Genomic DNA, 20,743 nt, shown 5'->3' with positions numbered 1-20,743 from the left:
TGGTTAACCAAGGAGCTACTGCTCTAAGTCACACATAATTCACCAGCATGGACTATATTTATCTTACCACTTTTGGTTTATGTTTCTCAAGTAATCTTTTACTGAAATCTCAATTTTCTTGGAAAGGAAAACCATTTCTATAATTTTTTATTTTTTTTTTTGCTGTGTGATCATTTCCGAAATCCCTAAAGCAAGCACTCAGAAACCATTTTACTGGCTTCTAAGGATGTCATCCAAAATAATCCCCATTCATCGCTGAAGATTTACATCTACACATCTCTGTGTTTTTGGCTTGCACATGGTCGGTTATTCTCAATTGTCCTTACCCTGATTTATCAAGGCTGTGGCCATCGGATGAAGGTTTATTAAAGCCCAGCTCAGTTACAATAGCCTGCTCGTGTCTGAAATGGCTGTTCAGCAAAGAGGAAGATCTGCAGAGGAAAAAAAGAAAAAAAAAAAAAAAAGGATGTTAGCAGCACGCAGCCAGGGCTGTCAGGAAATCAAAGAATTCCATTACATCACAGTGCACAAAAGCTCGGATCAATACCTATCACCTGAGAGGTTTTGAGAGACTGCGGAGGGGCAGACATAGCCCTGCTCCAGAAGGGCGGGACCTAGGAGGAAGCAGACAACTCAAGACCTGAATGCTTAACATCAGTGGTAAGCACGGTATTGGCAGTACTACTTTGAAGCCGGTGGGTTACAGGATCATGGTGTCACAAGGGGCAATCCTTGCTAAAGTATCAGCAGAAAAATGCAGGTGTAAATGCTCATGAGGACTTTATACAGGGGGCAATTTTCCAAGCGGAAATCATTGCGTGCTTTCCCTCCGAAATGTGGGGCAAAGACCATGAGTGAAAGGTATGAGTGGACTTTGCACCTCAGAACACCATTTGAAAGTTACCCCCATAGAAGACTGGTGAGGACGCTAACCCGAAAAATGAAAACTGGGTGTGTTAGATAAGGGACAGCAAATATGAAGACATCTCGATGTCATGGTTTTAGGATCAGCTAAGCCCCTGGAAAATTGTACCACTGACTTAGCTGTATAAATTGTGAACAAATACTCAGGGTCTTCTGGAAAACTGCACCACTGAATTATATGTATCAATGGTGGGCCTGCAGGCTCCTAAGGAATATTGTATCACTGAATGAACACATATTTGGGGTTAGGGATAGGACAACAAATATATGCAGGGAAGAGAAGCAGTGGAATTAAATCTCTGCTGAGTCAGCAGATATTAATTACTTGGCATCTGGCAGTTCTGAGCAGTATGATTGATTTGTGGATGAAGGGGGAGATGGGCCTTTTTAGTATAAACAAAAAAAAATAGAGAACATATATATGTCAAGTTGAAACACCTACAATTCTGTACAGTCGGTAGCTCAGCGCTCAACGCATGTCTGTCCAAGCACTATGTACTCAAAGACAAACGATAAGGACTATCACAGCTGAATTCGGAGAACAGATCCAGGGAAGTCACAGATTTAGCACTAACTGAACTGTAATTAATTTATTATATATCATTGCATTTGTACTGCAAGGAGTTTGTACTACAAGGAGGCATTGAAATCTGCTACAGATACAGTTCTGGCAAATAAACATGGGAAGGTTTCCAACACGCTGCGAAGACATTGGAAGTTCACATATGATTATGCTGTACTTAGCAAGCTGTTAATTAACAACAGTTGAAGTCTTGAGACACTGAACTGGCAAACTGACATATAAAGTAGAATCAACAATAAGAGATTGAGTTCTCTTCACTAAATATAGTCCATGGTATCAACGCAAGAATAGTGATGAAACATAATTTCCCCTGTATGGCAAAAGAGAGGCCTTTGTAGGGTCAGAGTCAATACAGGACACAAATATTTGTGGAACCTATATGAAGTGATAAAGATATGCACAGGACTCTACACAACATTCTTGTGAAACAATAACAAACTATCCTTTTTTGTGGACTGTGGTTCAACTGTATCCCCTTTTTAATGAAGGTGTCTTTCATGTGACTCATTTGCAATTCACCAAGTATTTTTCTTGAAGTTCAACTCTATTGCACACATATATATACACACTCACAAACTCTCTTGTCTTTTATTTACTTATTACCTATTATCCTTGTAACCATCATTCAGCTTGTAACCTGCATGATATAGTGTTGTAACAATAAAGTCTGAATTACTTATATATATATATATATATATATATATATAACATGAGTATGTGTTTGTGAATTGCAAAGAGTACGAGCTCCATCTAGTGGCCACTTCCACTTGCCCATTACACTGGGCAAAAAGCTGGCTGAGCAGCAGGACTCCAAGCAGCAGTCAAGCATGTTCACTCTGGTAATGAGAAAGTGACCAGCGGGGTGCCAGAAGGATGGTTGCTAGGCCCAGACCTCTTCAGTACCTTGATAAGTGATGTGGGGGAATAGCTATGAGGCCAAATGTGCCTGTGTGGAGATGATGTCAAAATCTGCAATAGAGCAGACATGCCAGAGGGGAAAGATAAGATGAAAGATGACTTAAACATTTGCTAAAATGGTCAAAGGTATTGCAATTACACTTCAGTTTTTAGAAAAGCAAAATCATACATTTGAAATTCAGAAATACAAGGGCCAAATAGTTTTATGGAAGTAGAGCACGAGCGGTCAAGCTAGCCAATCAGTGTGATCAAGCAGTTAAGGAAGCTAATAGTATACTTGGGTGCATAAAGAGAGGTATCACTAGTAGCAAGAAGGAAGTAATAATAGCCTCTACAGATCTCTGGCGAGACCCCTCCTTAAGAACTGTGTTCAATTCTGGGTATCAAATCTAGAAAAGGAAATTGATAAGTGGAAGCAATTCAAAGAAGGGCCAGCAAAATGGTGCATGGGCTCTACTATAAGCCTTGCACAGAGAAATTGAGGGAACTGAAGGTGTTCTCTCTAGAACAGTAGTTCCCAATCTGTGGTTTGTGGACCCCTAGGAGTCTGCTGGACCATAATAGGGGATCCACAGGAAGTGAGCTGTGCGAAGAGAAAGCCCAAGCGATAAAAGAGGAGGTCCGACAAGCCACTGTGGATCCCATCCTGCCAGTGGTCATGAAAGAGGAGGCCCCATTCTGCCGTCAGCCGAAGACTAAAGGATGCTGCGTGACCACCAGTGCATCCCATCCCCCCGGCAGCCAAACACTAAAGGAGGCCAGGGGCCTGCTATGTCTTTCCAACCCACCAGCAGCCTGAGTGAGGAGGAAGCCGCGGGACCCCCACCTCCCCCCACAAACTCCAGGAAAAAAAAAAAAGAGGGTGAAGCCCAGGTGAGAGACAGGGAATGTGAGCATATGTGTATGCGTCTGAGAGCCTGTGTGTGTGTGTGTGTATGAGAGAGAGGGAGCTTGTGTGTGTGAGAGAGCATGTGTGTATGAAATCTCTCTTAGCATTCCAGAACACCTGCATTCCCACAAACATGTAGGTACTTGCTTTCTAGGGCAGCCACACCTAGGTGATATAATAGCCTACTTTTTTTTACTAAGATATTCTGCCCTCACAAAGCTCACACCTCTCTAAGATGTGCAGGAGGCTGCTGATGGCAAAGCATTGAGCTTTATTGTCTAGCTTCAAGCAATAATCTATTTCTGTCAAAATAATATTAGCCTAAAGGAATACTACCTGTATGTACAGGAGGGGGCATTATGGTACACTATGAACCGTTTAACCAGAAATTCTTCTTAGGCCACATGAAAAACCGGTTTTTGATTCTCTTTCTCCCCTCCCAGTTCTTCCACCTCGCCACAGGGTTGGGCAGGTCCTGCCCCGTCACTTACCTGGGAGAAGGGGAACTCCTCGACACTTCCCACTGCATATTTCCAGCAGGCGCTGACTGGAAGCGGCCTTCACCTCCGTGTGCCTCACTCTCCTGGCTTGCCGGTAAATCCTGTGTGACCGGAGGAGCAGCCGCTGACTGGATTTTGCGTTTTCTTGTTGTTTTCTGAGGAGCGCTGGACATCCTCTGAATGTGCGGGGAGTCAATTCCTGAAACACAGCAGGCCGCCGGAGAGAAAGAGATGAATGCAACAGACTGCCACATCAGGCACCCTGGAGCTGGCTAAAAGCACCCGAGGTCTGGGAAGGTGACTTTGCTGGGCAAGCTGAATAAAAAGCCCAAATTCTTGCCAATGCACTATTTCATTAGGTAATCTCACAGAGCCAACATCAACGGAAACTGATTATGACAACTGCATGACTCAAGAGTCCAAATAAAGAATTTTTGAAATGTTTCTTGTAGGACTGCAGAGTAAAGGGAAGAGAAAAGAATACCTGCTGAGGCCCTGATTCGTCAGGAGGAGAATTTTGTAAGAGTTTCCCCCCGGGTGACTAAGCAGTGACTCGGGTAAAATCACTGGCTGAAACTTGCCCCCCCCCTGCTGGCACTGTGAAACAGCATCCATACCTTTACCTGTACAGGACAGCCAGCAAGCAACATGCAGGGACCTCATTTTCAAATCCCTGCACCTGCTTTCATGGTGCTGACTTTGCAACTGCTGTAAACGAGGTGGCATAGCCTGGAGGTACGGAAGTACCCAGGGCGCTAGCGGGCACCTCTTCAACAACCCACATATTTAAAAATAGCTCCCTAAGGTTTTTCCTCTCATCCTGCGATGAAGCAGGTCCTGAGTGGTATGGATTTAAACCTCGGCCTTGCTCTATATCAGGAGTAACCAACCCTTCACTTACCAAAAGCCATGAATGCAGAACAACAGTAGCAGAGAACTTTACCTTTGAGGAATGAAGGAGGTCCTCTTTCTCCTCATTCCCCCTCCCCTTCCCTAGAAGAAACCAACTCCTTTAACCCTCCCCTCATCCCCACCAGTTTCCTTCTATCTCAATTCCTGCACTATGTCCCCCACAAGACTCTGTCTAACCCCGTTTCCCTTTCTCTCCCTCTCATTCTTCCCATCTCCCCTTTCTCTCTCTCCCCCATTGTCCTCATCCCTCCTTTCTCTCTCCTCATCCCTTTTTCTTCCCCAGTCCACCTCCCTCCACAACATCCCCTGATCTCCTTGGTGTCCCCTCAGGCTTTGGGCCAATGGCAGAAGCAGGAAATGCTGGAAAAGCTGCAGCCTGCAGGAGTCAGCAGTAAGAGGTGGCTCAGGACCACGGCCAGCGGGAGGCGGATGAGCAGGGAAGGGAAGCAGCTGCAGGAGCGACTCTCAGCTCATGCACGGTGCTCCACAGAGGGCTCTGGGAGGTACAGCATTCTGCAGGTGCAGTGCTGGGCAGCAGCAGCAGAGGGCAGCAATCAGCTTCTTCATGTGGCAGTCCTCCCCTTCTGAGCGCGATAGATGGAAGTCACAGTTCCTGTATCTTGCATTTTGCACTGGCTGCTGAGAAAGGGGAGGAACGCCAGTAAGCAGACCGGCAAGTATTGGGATAAGTGGTTGGGGGAGTGAGAGAGGGCTGGTGCCAGGCTCCAGTGGGGCCCAAGTGCTGCATTTAGCACCTGAAAGAGCCACATTATGGCTCACAAGATGCTGATTATAACAGGATCGGGTTCTGGTCCTCAAGAACTGCAAACCAGTCTGACTTTCATGATATCTGGAACAAACATTCATGAAATGTATTTGCATATACTGACTTAGGGAGGGCGTCTGGACTGATCCATGGTACTACAGGAACGAAAATTAGCAGGTAAGGAAATAATTTTCTTTTCCCTGTACGTACCCGGATCAGTCCAGACCATGGAATGTACCAAAGCTTCCCTACGTAGGGTGGGCCCCTGATAGCCCAGCTCAAATGATTTGAGCTCCGAACAAGCCGAAACCCAGAGCCTGGACATTTAAGCGATAGTGTCTGGCAAAGGTGTGCAGCGATTTCCAGGTAGCCGCTCTGCATATCTCTTGTGGAGAGACTGCCCGGCTCTCAGCCCAGGAGGCTGCTTGTGCGCGAAGGGAATGAGCTTTGATGCCTTCCGGAGGAGAATGACCAGCGCCGATGTATGCAGCCAAGATCACTTCCTTCAACCAGCGTGCAATAGTGGTCTTGGAAGCCTTGCAGCCCTTCTTGGGACCACCCCAGAGAACAAAAAGGTGGTCCGTGACGCAGAAATCATTCGTTGCTTCCAAATATTGGACGAGGACCCGCTTTACACCGAGTCGTCGAAGCTCCCTGGGACCGTCATCCGGTAAAGAGGGCAGTTCCACCGACTGATTCAAATGGAAGGCGGAGACCACCTTGGGAAGGAAGGATGGTACCGTGCGTAAGGAAACCCCTGAATCTGTGAAGCGGAGATAGGGCTCCCGGCATGAGAGAGGTTGGTTTTCAGAGATCCTGCGAGCCGAACAAAGGGATATCAGGAAGACCGTCTTGAGAGTGAGATCCTTAAGAGTAGCCTTGGCAAGAGGTTCGAACGGTGACCCGCCAAGGATCCAGAGGACCAAATTGAGACTCTAAGAGGGACACAAGGAGTGAATTGGAGGCTTGACATGTTTAACACCCCGTAGAAAATGGATTATGTCTGGATGAGAGGAAAGGAGAACTCCATCAAGAGGATGTACAAGGGCCGCCACTTGAACCCTCAGCAAATTGTAGGCCAGGTCTTTCTCCAACCCTCGCTGCAGGAAGGAGAGAATGTTGGCGATGGAAGCGTGACTGGGAGACACATGCATAGAGGTACACCACGCTTCAAACATTTTCCAGACACGGACATTCGCAATGGGCGTAAAGGTTTTCCTTGCCCGAAGGAGGGTGGAAATAACAGCATCCGGGTAACCGCGCCTTCTCAATCTATGCCGTTCAAAAGCCAGGCCGCAAGACAGAAGCGATCTGCCCGGTCGGAAAATACCGGTCCCTGCCTTAGTAGGTTCGGCAGATGGCCCAGCCAAAAAGGGCTGTCTACTGTCAGGTTGACCAAGTCTGCAACCCACGGTCTTCGAGGCCATTCCGGTGCCACAAGGATTACCGGTCCGTGGTGGATTTCTATCCTCCGAAGTACCTTCCCTACCAGAGGCCATGGTGGGAACACGTAGAGGAGCACGTTTTGTGGCCAGGGAAGGACCGGGCATCCACTCCCTCTGCACCGTGTTCTCTCCTGCGACTGAAGAAGCACGGGGCTTTCGCATTCCAAAGCGTCGCCATAAGGTCTAGGTGGGGGGGACCCCAACATTGATCGAGCAGGTCCATTGCTGCTCCGGAGAGCTCCCACTCTCCTGGGTCCAGGCGTTGATGGCTTAGGAAGTCTGCTTGAACATTGTCCACTCCCGCTATGTGGGATGCCGCTAGCCTGGACAGATGGAGCTCTGCCCATGCCATCAACATGTCCGCCTCCAAGGAGGCATGATGGCTTCTCGTGCCTCCTTGGCGGTTGATGTACACCACTGTTGTTGCGTTGTTGGAGAGGATTCTCACCACTCTTCCTTGGACTAAGGGGAGGAAATGCTTCAGCGCGAGACGAACCACTCTGGTCTCCAGACGATTGATAGGCCATGTCGCCTGTTCGGGCGACCACCTCCCCTGGGTAGACTGCATCCCACACACTGCTCCCCAGCCAGAGAGACTGGCATTCGTAGTGATGACCACCTACTGTGGGATTTCTAAGTCCACTCCATGTAACAAGTGATCCAGACTGAGCCATCAGAGCAGACTGTCCCTGGTCGAGTCTGACAGTGAGAGGGTGGCCTGAAAATCCCGAGACACCGGTTTCCAGCGAGAAAGCAACACCCGCTGTAAAGGATGCATATGAGCAAAGGCCCATGGCACTAAATCTATAGTCGAGGCCATGGATCCCAACACTTGGAGGTAGTCCCAGCCCGTAGGAAGGGAGAGATCCCTGAAGCGTTGCACCTGAGCGAGGAGAGATTGCGCCCGATCATGGCGAAGAAAAACCTTCCCCTGATTGGTACTGAAGTGTGCCCCTAGATATTTGAGCATCTGCGAAAGAGTAAGACTGCTCTTGGCTAGATTGACAATCCATCCTAGGGAGCGGAGGAGACAAAGCACCCTGTCGACCTCTCGTTGGCAGAGGGCTCGGGACTTCACTCAGATGAGCCGGTCGTCCAAGTAAGGGTGCACTAGGATCTCCTCCTTCCGCAGGGTGGCTGCTACGACCACCATTAACCTTGGTGAACGTCCACGGCGCGGTCGCCAGCCCAAAGGGCAGCGCCTGAAATTGATAATGGTGTCCGAGAATTTTGAAGCGAAGGAAGTGCTGATGCGCCGGGAGGATGCGAATGTGCAGGTAGGCCTCCGTGAGATCCAGAGAAGCCCGGAACTCTCCTTGGTGTACGGCTGAAATCACGGTACGCAAGGTTTCCATCCTGAAATGTGGAATCTTGAGAGACCTGTAGACCATCTTGAGATCGAGGATTGGATGGAAGGAGTCTTCCTTCTTGGGGACCACGAAGTAGATGGAATAATGCCCTAGATCTTGTTCTGCCAGAGGTACAGGAATGGCCCCTAAGTTTTGGAGACGATCGAGTGTTTGACGCACTATCATTTGCTTCTTCACCAGTCCGCAGCGGGAGAAGATGAACCTGTCTCTTAGGGGCCGAGCAAATTCTAACTCGTAGCCGTGTTTTAGAATATCCAGGACCCACTGGTCTGAGGTGATCTTTACCCACTCCTCGTAGAAGAGAGACAGCGGTCCCCCTATCTTGGGGGTGGAAGAGTGGGTCAGCAATACTTCATTGAGAGGACTTGGAAGCCCCTTGGGGGGGGGTTATCCCTGGTGGTTCTTCGGCCTCGAAAGTAATGTGACCAGGACTGCGAGTGGGGGGAAGCCGGCCTTTGGGAGACTAGTCTTGTCTGCCAGAAGTGACACTGACCCCAGAAACGGGAGCGAGTCGGATTGAAGGTCCTGGAACCTCTAGGACGATCTTCGGGCGATTTATGGACCTTATTCTCACCAAGTGACTGAATGAGCTGGTCTAGTTCCTCTCCAAAAAGAAACTTTCCTTTGAAAGGCAGGTAGCCTAGCCGAGCTTTGGAAGAAGAATCTGCCGACCAATTATGGAGCCAAAGCAGACGTCTAGCCGAAAACAGCGGAGACCATGGACCTGGCTAGAATGCGGAATAGATCATACAGAGCATCCGCACGCTCCATAAGCGATAACAGCCTCCAGGCAGTCCGCTCCTGTGCACTGAGCAGTTGTTGCATCCAGCGAAGACCTGCTCTTTGTATGAGAGAACTACAAACAGCCTCTCGGACCCCCAAGGCAGACACTTCAAAGATTCTCTTTAAGTAAACCTCGAGCTTACGATCCCGAATATCTCTCAGAGTGGTACCTCCTGTGACCGGGATAGTGGTCCTCTTTGTAACCGCGGATACTGAGGCATCAACCTTTGGAACCTTCAGGAAGTCCAGAGAATCTTCAGGAAGCGGATACAACTTGTCCATCGCTCTACCAACCCTGAGGGAGGCGTCAGGAGCATCCCACTCCCTTGACAACAACTGGAGGAGCATATGGTGAAAAGAAAAAGTCTTCGATGGAGGGCGGAGGCCCGCCAAAACCGGATCTCCCTTCCTCCCTGTCGTGCTGGCCCCCACGGATTCCTGCGGGGCCTCAATACCCAGTTCATCCAGGACATGGGGAATAAGTGGATCGAGCTCATCGCTCTGGAAGAGCCTCAAGACCCGGGGGTCGTCTCCTTCCATTTGGGGGCAAGGAGCTGAGTCATCCAAGTCCAGATCCTGAAACGGGTCCTGAGGAGGAGGGGGGTCTGGATTGGGGGGATGGGAAAGTACCCGGACCCTGGAGGACCCCTGTGGAACTCCCGAAATTGGAGGGACCCCGGCTCCAGTGGACCCTTGTGGGACCCCTGGTTCTGCCCCCGGTGGGACATCTAATCCTGCTCCCAGAGGGTGGGTGGAAGAATCCCCCGACCCTTCAATCCTGCTGACCTTGGGGGGAGGGGGAGCTGGAGCTGGGTCCTGTTGCTGTGCAAGCTGTGCTAAATAAGCACTGTGAAGCAGCAAAACAAAATCCGTTGAAAAACGGACCCGGGGAAGAGAGGCCCGTATCGGGGGGGGGGGGGGGGCACCGGGATCAGGATTGGCGGAGGCAGCGAAACCCTGGGGTCCGAGTCAGCATCGGGAGGCGCAGGAGTTGGTAGCTGTGAAAACAAAATGTCCGCCATTCCCGTGTTGGGAGGAAACGGGGCCGGACCCCCTGAGAGCGGACCCGCTTGAGAGCGCGAACTCGGGTGTCCCGCTGGCCTCGAGGGTCCCTCCCCGCTGGGGAGGCACCTCGTGCATAGGCCGTCCCTGGAGAGCCGCGACCCGGGCTCTCCACAGACTGAGCATTGCGACGAGCGCAGCATGGGAGAAAGAGAAAAATTCCCCCGAAGACTGTCAGCAGCAGAGAAGCAGGTAAACCTTGCTTGTAAGGCTGGAGTCAGAAGAATGGCGCTTCTCTGACTCTGCTGCCCTGAGGGATCAGCGTCTCGGGGCAGCCTGCTGCTGCTGAAGGGGGAGAGGTTGGACCACCAATGTGCACCCAGACAGCAAAAGGACAGTAAGGATGAAAAACAAAACCTGAAATTAAAAATTACATAGGACTTACCCCATAAAAACAGACAGAGAAGCAGAAGAAACAGTCCCTAACAAAGTTCTGTCTGCAAGGCTCAACCAAAACTTTTTTTTTTTTAAAGTTGATCCATACCAAAGAAATAAGCAAATTAGATAATAAAGTAGGAAGTAAAAGAAGACAGAAATATTCTCTGTTCAAGACTACTGGGGAACCGCAGGTGCCACTTTCATCTGCTGGAGTCAGAATAATACTGAAGGGACGCAGAGGGCGCTCCAACCTATTAGGGGCCGTACTTACAGTTTTTGCTCTGACTCCATCTGCTGGCAGGGGAAAATAATTCATGGTCTGGACTGATCCGGGTACTTACAGGGAACATAAAATTAAATATCTGGGACAACACCCTGATGCCTTATATGAGCTGAGTTATCTACCTTTGGTGCGGAATATTTGGTGAGGCTTAGAGAAATGGGAGCGTCTATCTCTTTCCTGGTTAGGCGGTGTGGCCTTAATCAAAATGAATGTCCTACCCGCTTCCTTTATCTTTTCCAGATATTGCTGGTCCATGTGTCTACTAATTTGCTTAAAAGATGGCAGAGAAGAATTTTTAGCTTCATTTGGAAACGACGCCCTCCTAGGATTCGAAGGCGTGTAATGTAAGCTTCGAAACCTGATGGGGGACCTGGAGTCCCTAACATCGAGTGGTACTATGCTGCTGCCCAGCTTCGTCAAGCAATTGACTGGCATAATACCAGCCTGCCAAAACTATGGGTTATGCTTGAGCAAACACGAGCAGCACGTATGCCTTTGGATGCATATTTATGGCAGCCCACTAAATCATGGCACATGAGCTTAAAACTATCCCCCACGACACGTCTGACTTTAAATGTGTGGAAGCGATGGAGCTCTAAATTGGTCGGGTCCCGAGATTACTTTTTATCTTCACACCTATTCCACAATACATTTTTCATACCATGCATACCGCTCTCAGCCTTCAAAATTTGGAAGGCGAAGGGTATTCATAGAATGGGACAGATTTGGGGGGGGCAGTAGCGTCCTTTCATTTGAGCAGGTATGTTCGAGGTAAGAGATCTCCTCTACTGAATTTTTCTCATGTCAACAACTATCATCCTTTCTCCTTCATGTAAAAGCTCATTCCCAATTAATGTTGGGAAAGTCCTTATTTGAAGGTTTTTGCTCCCCGGGGGTACAATTAAAGGTCTCATCTCAAAGATATATAAATTACTCAATGGTAAAGAACAGGAGAAACCTAAACATATACTGTTATGGGAGCGTGATCTGGAGATAAACCACTCTATAGAGGAATGGGATGGCATTATATTATGTGCTCGTAAGGTATCCATCTCAACCTTATTAATAGAAAATTGTTATAAGCTGATATTCCGCTGGTATTACACACCTGAGCGGCTTCACAAAATGTACCCCAATACTAGTGATCTTTGCTGGAGGGGGTGTGGTAAAGTTGGGACATTTATGCGTATTTGGTGGGAATGCACCATTATTCAAGAGACGTGGAAACGAATTGAGACTTTCATCGCTGCTTTACTGCACACCCGCTTTGTATGACAAGCAAGAGCAGCCTTGCTACTCATAACTGAACCAGGACTGTCCCTAGGGCAGAACATGCTGATCCAGCAAATTTGTGTGGCAGCTAGGCTAGAGATTGCCACCTGCTGGAGACATCAATCAGCACCGACAACCAGTACAATCCTCACCCGACTGGAGAGAGTTTGCACACTGAGTGAACTATCAGCAGTTAAATGGAACAAAATGCAGAAAAATCATTCCATCTGGACTCCCTACCTTCTTGGGGAAACCAATGTTTCCCTACAACTACTTCTGGTTTGATATCTGCTAAATTGCTGTGATAAGGAACAGTGATTCTCAGCTTTAACTACCTTCCCAAGCTTCTTGCCGTAGCTCCTCTGGTAGTGTTAGCCAATATATGAGAATCTATCTGGATACATCTTGGGGGGGGGGGAGGAGGGAACCTTAATGTACATTTTAAAATGGCCTGGTTTCGCTTTGCTGGATTTGTTTTTGAGTATTACTGTATTGACATTTTGAAACCAATAGAGATAATACAAAAAACCCCCCAAAAAACTGCTGGTACTAACCGGTAGCTATTCGATAGTGCTCCATCCAGTCATCCAGAATGTTCTTGACCTTTCTCTGCAGCTTCCTCAGTTCAGTGGCTGCGTTGAAGTCATTTGCAGGGCCTATATCCACCTCTGGTATTTCAAGTGTCTTCACCAGCTCGGACGTAATTAACTGTTGGACATAAGGGCAGCAAAGAAAATAATTCAAAAGGCAGGCTTTTCTTTTTATGCATTCCTGCCTTAAAACCATTCAATGCAGTTATTTGAGACAACATACCAATAGCGTTCTTGTTTTTTTAAATGACTAATTATCAGCAGTTGTTTTCATTCTGTTATTCTTTCATTCATGTACTCCTAACAAAGCATAGTTCCACTTTTGCAGAAAAATATTTAATTTTGGGGGGGTCTAGTTTAAAAGCGTGTCATTGTGTCTTTAAATCTTGTCATGTGCTATGTGTCCTGTGCTGAAGAAGTGAACGTCTCAGAGTCTGAGGGACTGCCGAGAGAAGGTTCTGATTCAGGGATCTGCCTAGAGTCTCATTGGTTTCACCTCATTCAACCTGCACAAATTACAGGGGACCAGAATCATGTCTGAAAGCTCAGGCGGTCTCCAGGGGTCCTTTGTGTTCTGCTGTTACAAATCTTCTGTACTGCTGAAACAGACCGCATGCGAGTGTGAGGGGTGGCAAATATCTGATATGGACGAGAGATGGTGTGTGCTGGGGAAAGAGGGTGAAGTGTGCTGGGGTGAGGCTAGGGAGGGGGGGATAGAGCATGCTGGGATTTGGCTAGGGAGAGGGAGGAAAGGCCTCCAGAGAATGTCACCAGGTAGCAGCTAGTCTGTCTTTTAATGTGGAAGGCAGGATGTCGAATAAACGACCCTGCAGTTTCAGATCCCTCCTTCGAAGGATGGCTCCTGAATATACTGATTGTGCAAATTTTGTTTCTCTCCCACTTGGACCTCCAGTGCCAGTGAAAATGCCCAGGGAGTTTGTCCTGGATGCAGTTACACTCCTCAGAGCCATGCCAGAAAAGGAATGGAGGGTACCTCACTGCAATATCCTCACCCACTCATCTACCAGCGTCCCCAATGCACCTTCTGAGCTATGCTCGGCACTGCTTGGCTGGTCCGTGGTTAATGTGTTACGGCTGTGGCTGCTGTGCAACCGCCTCACCACCAGGGGACCCTCTAGAGCTGGCTTTCCTGACAGGCCCAGTCCATCTCCTCTGTCCACTCTATGCTCTGGGTGTGCCCTTATAACCCTGCCTGACAGTTGCCTCGGTGCTTCGGCATCGAGCTCACCTGGGCTCCCTGCTCTAGCCTGCCTTGCGCGGCCTTTGGGCCTTCTGTCTTGCCTTGCGTGGCCTTCGGGCCTTCTACCTTGTCTTGCCTTGCCCTGCCTTCGGGCCTTCTATCTTGCCTTGCCTTGCGTGGCCTTCGGGCCTTCTGTCTTGCCTTGCCTTGCGCGGCCTTCGGGCCTTCTGTCTTGCCTTGCCTTGCGCGGCCTTCGGGCCTTCTGTCTTGCCTTGCCTTGCGCGGCCTTCGGGCCTTCTGTCTTGCCTTGTCTAGCCTAGTCTTGGTGGCCTTCGGCCTTGCCTTGTGCGGCCTTCGGGCCTTCTACCTTGTCTTGTCTTGTCTTGCCCTGCGCGGCCTTCGGGCCTTCTACCTTGTGCTGTGTATGGTCTTCGGACCTTCTGCCCTGCCCTGCCTTGCTTACTGTGCATGCGGTCCTACGGGCCCTCTGCTCTATTGTCTGTGTGTGTTTGGCCTACGGGCTCTCTGCCCTGCTTACGGTGTGTGGCCTACGGGCCTTCTGTGTGTGTGTGTGGCCTACGGGCCTACTGACCTGCCTTGCCCCGCTTACGGTGTGTGGCCTACGGGCCTTCTGTGTGTGTGTGTGTGGCCTACGGGCCTTCTGACCTGCCTTGCCCCGCTTACGGTGTGTGGCCTACGGGCCTTCTGTGTGTGTGTGTGGCCTACGGGCCTACTGACCTGCCTTGCCCCGCTTACGGTGTGTGGCCTACGGGCCTTCTGTGTGTGTGTGTGGCCTACGGGCCTTCTGACCTGCCTTGCCCCGCTTACAGGTGTGTGGCCTACGGGCCTTCTGTGTGGGTGTGGCCTACGGGCCTTCTGGCCTGCCTTGCCCCGCTCACGGTGTGTGGCCTACGGGCCTTCTGACCTGCCTTGCCCCGCTTACGGTGTCTGGCCTACGGGCCGTCTGTGTGTGTGTGGCCTACGGGCCTTCTGACCTGCCTTGCTCTGCCGCCTGCCCTGACCCAGCCTAGACCCAGACACTGCTTCTTGCTGTCTGCCCTGACCCAGCCACGGTTTCCAGCCATCCCTGTCTCTCTCCACCTGGAGCCACCCCTTTGGGTGGTGTTCACTACCCCTGAACTCAGCCCAAGCGTAACATAATGACCTGGAACGCGCAGTCATTCTGCCAGCACACAGCTGTGCACTGGAGTTAATAGATCTCCGTAAACTACACATTCAGTCTCCAGCGTGCTTTCAAGAGTCCCACCATCACCTTCACACCGAGCAATGCAGTTTCTAAACATTTCTTCTGAAAGCTATGATGGAGGCATACGGTAACTAGCAAAAATCTATGTAAACAATCAGAAACAAGTAACGTTGCAACCTTCTGGAGCTAAGTGGAAGTGAATATACTGTACCGTGGGAAAAATCTCCTTTCTGTCGTGACAGGTATTGCTAATGACCTCTTTGCACATTAAACTGCATTATGTATGGGGGAAACACTACAATGACAGCTGCAGATACAGAGAAGTAAGACGTGATGGTTGGAATTTCACCACTGCAAAGGGATTTATAGCAGATACTTTAAAAATTAATTCATCATTTTGATGCTTAGTCCGCAGGCTCTATCAAACACTTGACGAACATATAACTGTTTGACTCATCAGTTTACATAGTAAAGCATTTTTAGTAAAGTCTATCACAGGAATTGGACATTATGGGGGCATTCAAGCTAGCAGAGACAGAAACAAAAATTCTGAGTACATCCGTCGGTAGTTACGATAAGCAAAAGCCAGGACCTGCAAAACTAAAGGACAGAAAACAAGCTGTAGGTGATAACTTTTCATTGGATTAATTTAATATCTTTAGGGGGCAATAATCAAACAGCCTTGGAGGCCTACAAATGTATTTTCAAAGGAAAACTCCCCGCAGGGTTTCCCTTTAAAAATGCAGAGTGCCCAGCTAGTGCAGCCAGGCAGATACACAGGGATTTGTCTGCTGGCTCCTCCCTGCCCCCAGTCCCCGCCCCTTTTCAACATGGGCGGGGACTGGGGGCACTTTTCTACCCTCCCCACCCTCCCCCGATTTAACTGGGTAGCTGCTTAGTTACCCAGGTAAAATCTTTGGAAAATTATGCTCCGGTTCACAACAGCTCTGCCCCCTTCCTCAGTCCACCTCTGATCGCAAATATGTTAAATAAGCCCAATAAAAAGGTCAGCTTGTTTGCCGATTTTTATTTCCGTGTATCCAAGTGGACTGACAGGGTCACCGGACTTACTGCCTTCACCATGACAACTGAGAGTAACCAACCTGCAATGAAGGTGTTATAGAACAATGTTCAGATAAAGCCCAGCATACCCCTAACTCTAAAGGAAAAATGAATCCATTTGCTTGCTGACTTACAGCTTTCTTTACTGCCTTCTTTGCCTCTTTCTCTTTCATTTTATTTCGGCTTCCTCTGGTCAGTTCCTTCGCTGTTTTGGGATGAAAGGTTTGCATTGGTGAGCAGCAGGCCCTGCCCAAAGAGAAGAGTGTTATTTTCTGCCACAACGTACCCAGAAATAGCTGACAGATTTGGTAGGCTGCTCACACGTATTTCCTTCTTTACTTATAGTTTCTTTTTTTTGTGGTTTTTGTGAGAAGGAAATGGATGTGCTAACAGACTCGCATATGATTAAGCCAGAATGGCCACCACTTCTGTAACATTACTGAAAATCAAGGTGGGGCGGGCCCGATGGCTCCCGCGGCAGCGGAAGGTACCCCCTTGTTCGGTTCTCCCCAGGTCAGCTGGGGGCAGGGATGTTTTAAAGGTGACACCTGCTGGCCAGATTCAGGGCCCATGATTGCAGGGTTCTGGAAGCAGCTCTGGTGCACGGCCCCCGGCCCAGAAACATTGCTGCAGTGACCAGGCTACGTATGCGGAGAGAGAGGATGTAAAAAAAAAAAAAATGGATGAAATGAATCCCAGGCTCATGACGCCACATCCCAGCCCTGGTTCTGATTCAGCTGAAAGAACAAAAGAGCAGAAGGAAACTGCCAAATTAAAAAAAAAAAAGAAATACAATCAAATTATACTTCAATCCCGGTTTATTTCCCTCTCCAGATTACGATAAGTAACATTCAGTTACCATCAGAACTATCTTTCTGTGGTCACTAGTCTCTGAAATCTGGGGCTCTCCACTAGCATGTGGCCTAGTGTAAGTATGAGAAGGCCCATCCCACTGGACATAAGAACATAAAATATGCCATACTGGGTCCGTCAAGCTCAGTATCCTGTGTCCAACAGTGGCCAACTAAGTCACAAGTACCCGGCAAGTACCCAAATCATCAAATGAATAGATCCCAAGCTACTAATCCTTTTTGATTAATAGCAGTTTATGGACTTCTGGTCTAGGAACTTATCCAAACCTTTTATGAAACCAGCTACACTAACTGCCATAACCACATCCTCTGGCAATGAACCCCTGAGCTTAATTATACATTGAGTGAAAAAGAAGTGCTCCCTCATACACACACACAGGTTTAGACACACACACATGCCTCCTCTCTCTCACACACACACACACACACACTGCTTCTGCTCAGACACACACATGCTTACACCAAGGCCTCTCCCAGCAGCCCCGGCCTTCCACTTTTTAAAATTTTTTATTTATGCAATTATTTCAGATATAGTACATCATATATCAAAAGAAATAAGAGAACGTACAATGTTTCTTTAAGGCAATAAAACAGACAGTAACATTTCAGAAAGACCTCATAAACACAGGGAATATTGGGACCAAGATTTCAAAAAAACATTGGAAGCTCAAAATAACCATATTAGCTTATAACTGGAAATAAACCAACCGCATAGTGCTTATTACCCCCTTTTTCCTTTTTTTCCCCCTTAACCCTTGCCATCCAGAAAACCTCTTAATTCAACTGGTTCATTAAATATATATCTATTTCCCTGATATTTTAAACAGCATTTACAGGGGTATTTCAAAACCATTGTAGCACCACGGCTCAATACTTCAGGCCTCATTACCAAGAATTTTCTTCTCTGCTCTTGAGTCGAGCGAACAATATCTGGATAAATCCAGATATTTTGCCCGTAGTATTTTACATTTCTATTCCTAAAGAAGTATTTTAAGATAAGATTCCTATCCTGTTCAAAAGGGAAGGTTACAAATAAAGTACCCCTGTTCTTAATCTCAGTCTGTACAGACATTTCCAGTAATTCTGAGACATTCAAAGATTTATTTTCCTGGTTTTGTTCCACTCCAGCCAACGCTGAATCTTTCTTATAAGTAAAGTATGCCTTTGAAACAACCGGCATTATCTCCTTAGGGATCTTTAGACACTCTTGCATATAACTCTTATCATTTCTACCGGAGTTAATTGCTTCACAAGTGGGAAATTCACCACTCGCAGATTAGAAAACCTTAAAGAGTTCTCAATCATCTCAAATCGGTTTTCTGCGTTCAATTCTGATTTAATTATAGTTCCTTGAACTTTTTCCATAGCTGTAACTTTCTCTTCTAGTTTTATAATTTTACCAAGATTCTCATTTGTCATTTTCTCAGCGTTCAGTCCCCTTTTATTTAAATCTAAGAATGCCTGCGTTAAAGTTGAGACTGCAGATTCTATCGACATGGCCTTCCATAACGTGTCAAGAGTCACCACAGGAGGTTTCTGTAATGCAAATGCCTTCAGGGAATATAACTTTACCAGGTCTTGTAGGGTGTTCTCTTCTTTGTTCCTCGGTAAGTCTGTGGGTTTGGGTGTGGAGGTGGAAACACCTTCCCATTCTCCTCCACCCTCTCCGTCTGTCGTTTCTCCTCCGCTTCCATCTGTCCCGGGAGGTGGGGGCAGCGGCTCTCTCCTCCTCTCACTCAGAGCGATGACTCCTCTCCTCCTTCCTTCCCTAAGACTCGCGGGGGAGACGGCGTTTCGGGTGCACCCGGGCTGAGCGATATCTCCTCGGCCATGGGGGTCACTCCGAGCTCCTGGAAGTCACCCCCTGCGGCCCTCGCTCCCGGCATCGTTGAGGTAAGATTGAAGAAGGTGTCAATCTTAGGTTGTCGTGGAGATTCTTCATCTTTTAAGTTTGTAACTTCTTTCAAATGCGCTTTGCGTTTGGTGTGAGGCATATTCAGGAAATTCGAAAAAAAAAAATCACAGGGAAATCAGAGAGACCACCTTCCCCTGCTACTCATGCGGCAGCCATCTTGGTCCCGGCCTTCCACTTTTGCTGCAGAGCAGGTTAGGAAGTGCCTTGCTGCTTGGAACAACGTGGTCCTGCAGGCAGAATCACCTCATTTTGGTCGCGAGGCTCTGCAGCTCCTCCTCATCTTCACTGCACGGCATGTTGGGAACTACCACACAGCCAGCAGCCATGAAACTTTCTTATCTTTGCCGCAAGGTGGGTTGCGAACCGCCACGTGGTCTTTCAGCTCCTCCTCTTCTTCACCGCACGGCAGGTTGGAAACTGCCATGCAACTCTCTCATTTTTCTGCGCGGTGGGTTGCAAACTGCCATGCGGCCCTGCAGCTCTTCATCTTCTTTGCATTGCCGCGCGGCCCTGCAACTCCCTCCTCTTTGTTGCGGGGCAGTGCGGATCCTCCTCCTTGTGGCGGTGCCAGCTGCTCAATCAACTCGATCGCAGCCCTCAGGCCGCCGCCCCCTCCAGGCCACTGCCCTGTGCAAGTGCACGGCTTGCACAGTGGGTTGTGCTGGCCCTGCCTATCCAGGGAAATATCACCTCCATTTTTCTGCTGACCATTCCTCTCCCTAGGAGCCAAGCATCTTTCTGGCTTTTGTCATTGCTTTATGCACCTGTTTGGCCACCTTAAGATCATCAGATCCGGCTCTTCCTTTGTGTTTAGAAGAAATTCCCCTCCCTCATACAGTACTGCTACCTTGGGTTTTTGCAGCCTGAATGCATGACCATGCATTAAATCTTAACTGCCAAACTCCTCCTCCCCCTCCCCACCTTCCTGCCACTATCCCACCAGCCACTACAGCAGGGTTTAGGTAGGCAGGGGTCTAAGTTTTTGGTGGGTGGCAGGATAAGCTCTGCTAGCTGCCACAATCTGAGCTGGGTCAGCAGTGACAATGGCTTTTTTCTCTCTTCAGCAGCTGGCAGCATGAGCCACCCCATTCCAGCACCGCAGCCAGGAATTGCCAGCAACTGGCCTCGAAGACTAAATAAACTAAAATTAAAAAAAAAACTGCAAATGCTCGTAGTGCCTTAAGCTAAGTCTGTGGCACCTATCCCTGGCCTCTGAAGCCTTGAACTGCTGCAAGTTCATGAAAAGTAAATTTTGCTGCAGTACAAAAAAAAAAAATAGAGGTTCCAGCTGATCGACCTATCCTGACCCAGAAGAAAGCCACCAGCTGAGCTGCACAGACGCCAGACACCCTGCCATCGGCCTTCAAATCATTCCTGTAGTGGCAGCAGCACAGACACCAGACACAAATTTTATAGAAAGAGAGATCTGAAAAAAAAAAAAATGCATGCATAAGCGATGAGACAAGGAGAAGAAAGAGTAATCTTAAGGGCCAAAGGACTTATGGAAGGATCTGTAACATTTCATAGCAGTTTGAGAGGAGTAAACCCTACCAGTTCCTCTGTCCGTGGGGGAGCCACACCCTGCAGTGATGAGACGGATAACCGCAGGCCCTCCTGTTGCCACTTGAAGATTAGGCTGATGGCAAACTGCCCTGTAATCCTCACAGCAATGCACTCGTTAACCTGCAGGGAACCAACACAAGGCACACGGATCACCGGAGGGAGGAAATTTAGGGACGGGTGCAACAAATCCTGGGTCGGATGGAACCTTCTTCTCAGCTCATTTATTTATCTATCTGCTTATTTACTTA

The 20,743-nt window shown here is 48.5% G+C and overlaps 1 protein-coding gene across 3 annotated transcripts in view; it reads right to left on the bottom strand.

Annotated features, from left to right (window-relative positions):
• C4H3orf20 (chromosome 4 C3orf20 homolog) overlaps positions 1-20,420 on the bottom strand; it is a 39,557-nt gene extending 19,137 nt beyond the window's left edge. For 2 of the 3 annotated variants that reach the window (XM_029601590.1, XM_029601591.1), the window contains exons 1-5: positions 18,590-20,420; positions 16,280-16,391; positions 12,640-12,793; positions 3,806-4,013; positions 327-431 (exon numbers count right to left, since the gene is read on the bottom strand). In XM_029601590.1, coding sequence (XP_029457450.1) covers positions 327-431; positions 3,806-4,013; positions 12,640-12,793; positions 16,280-16,391; positions 18,590-18,711 — 701 coding nt within the window. In that variant the 5' untranslated portion in view covers positions 18,712-20,420. The remainder of the gene's footprint in view (positions 1-326; positions 432-3,805; positions 4,014-12,639; positions 12,794-16,279; positions 16,392-18,589) is intronic. The other variant, XM_029601592.1, reaches the window with a different exon arrangement.
• Between the last annotated feature and the right edge of the window lie 323 nt (positions 20,421-20,743).

Source organism: Rhinatrema bivittatum, chromosome 4, assembly GCF_901001135.1.
Source record: "Rhinatrema bivittatum chromosome 4, aRhiBiv1.1, whole genome shotgun sequence".
NCBI classification, from domain to species: Eukaryota; Metazoa; Chordata; class Amphibia; order Gymnophiona; family Rhinatrematidae; genus Rhinatrema; species Rhinatrema bivittatum.
This window is presented reverse-complemented; position numbering and strand designations above follow the sequence as displayed.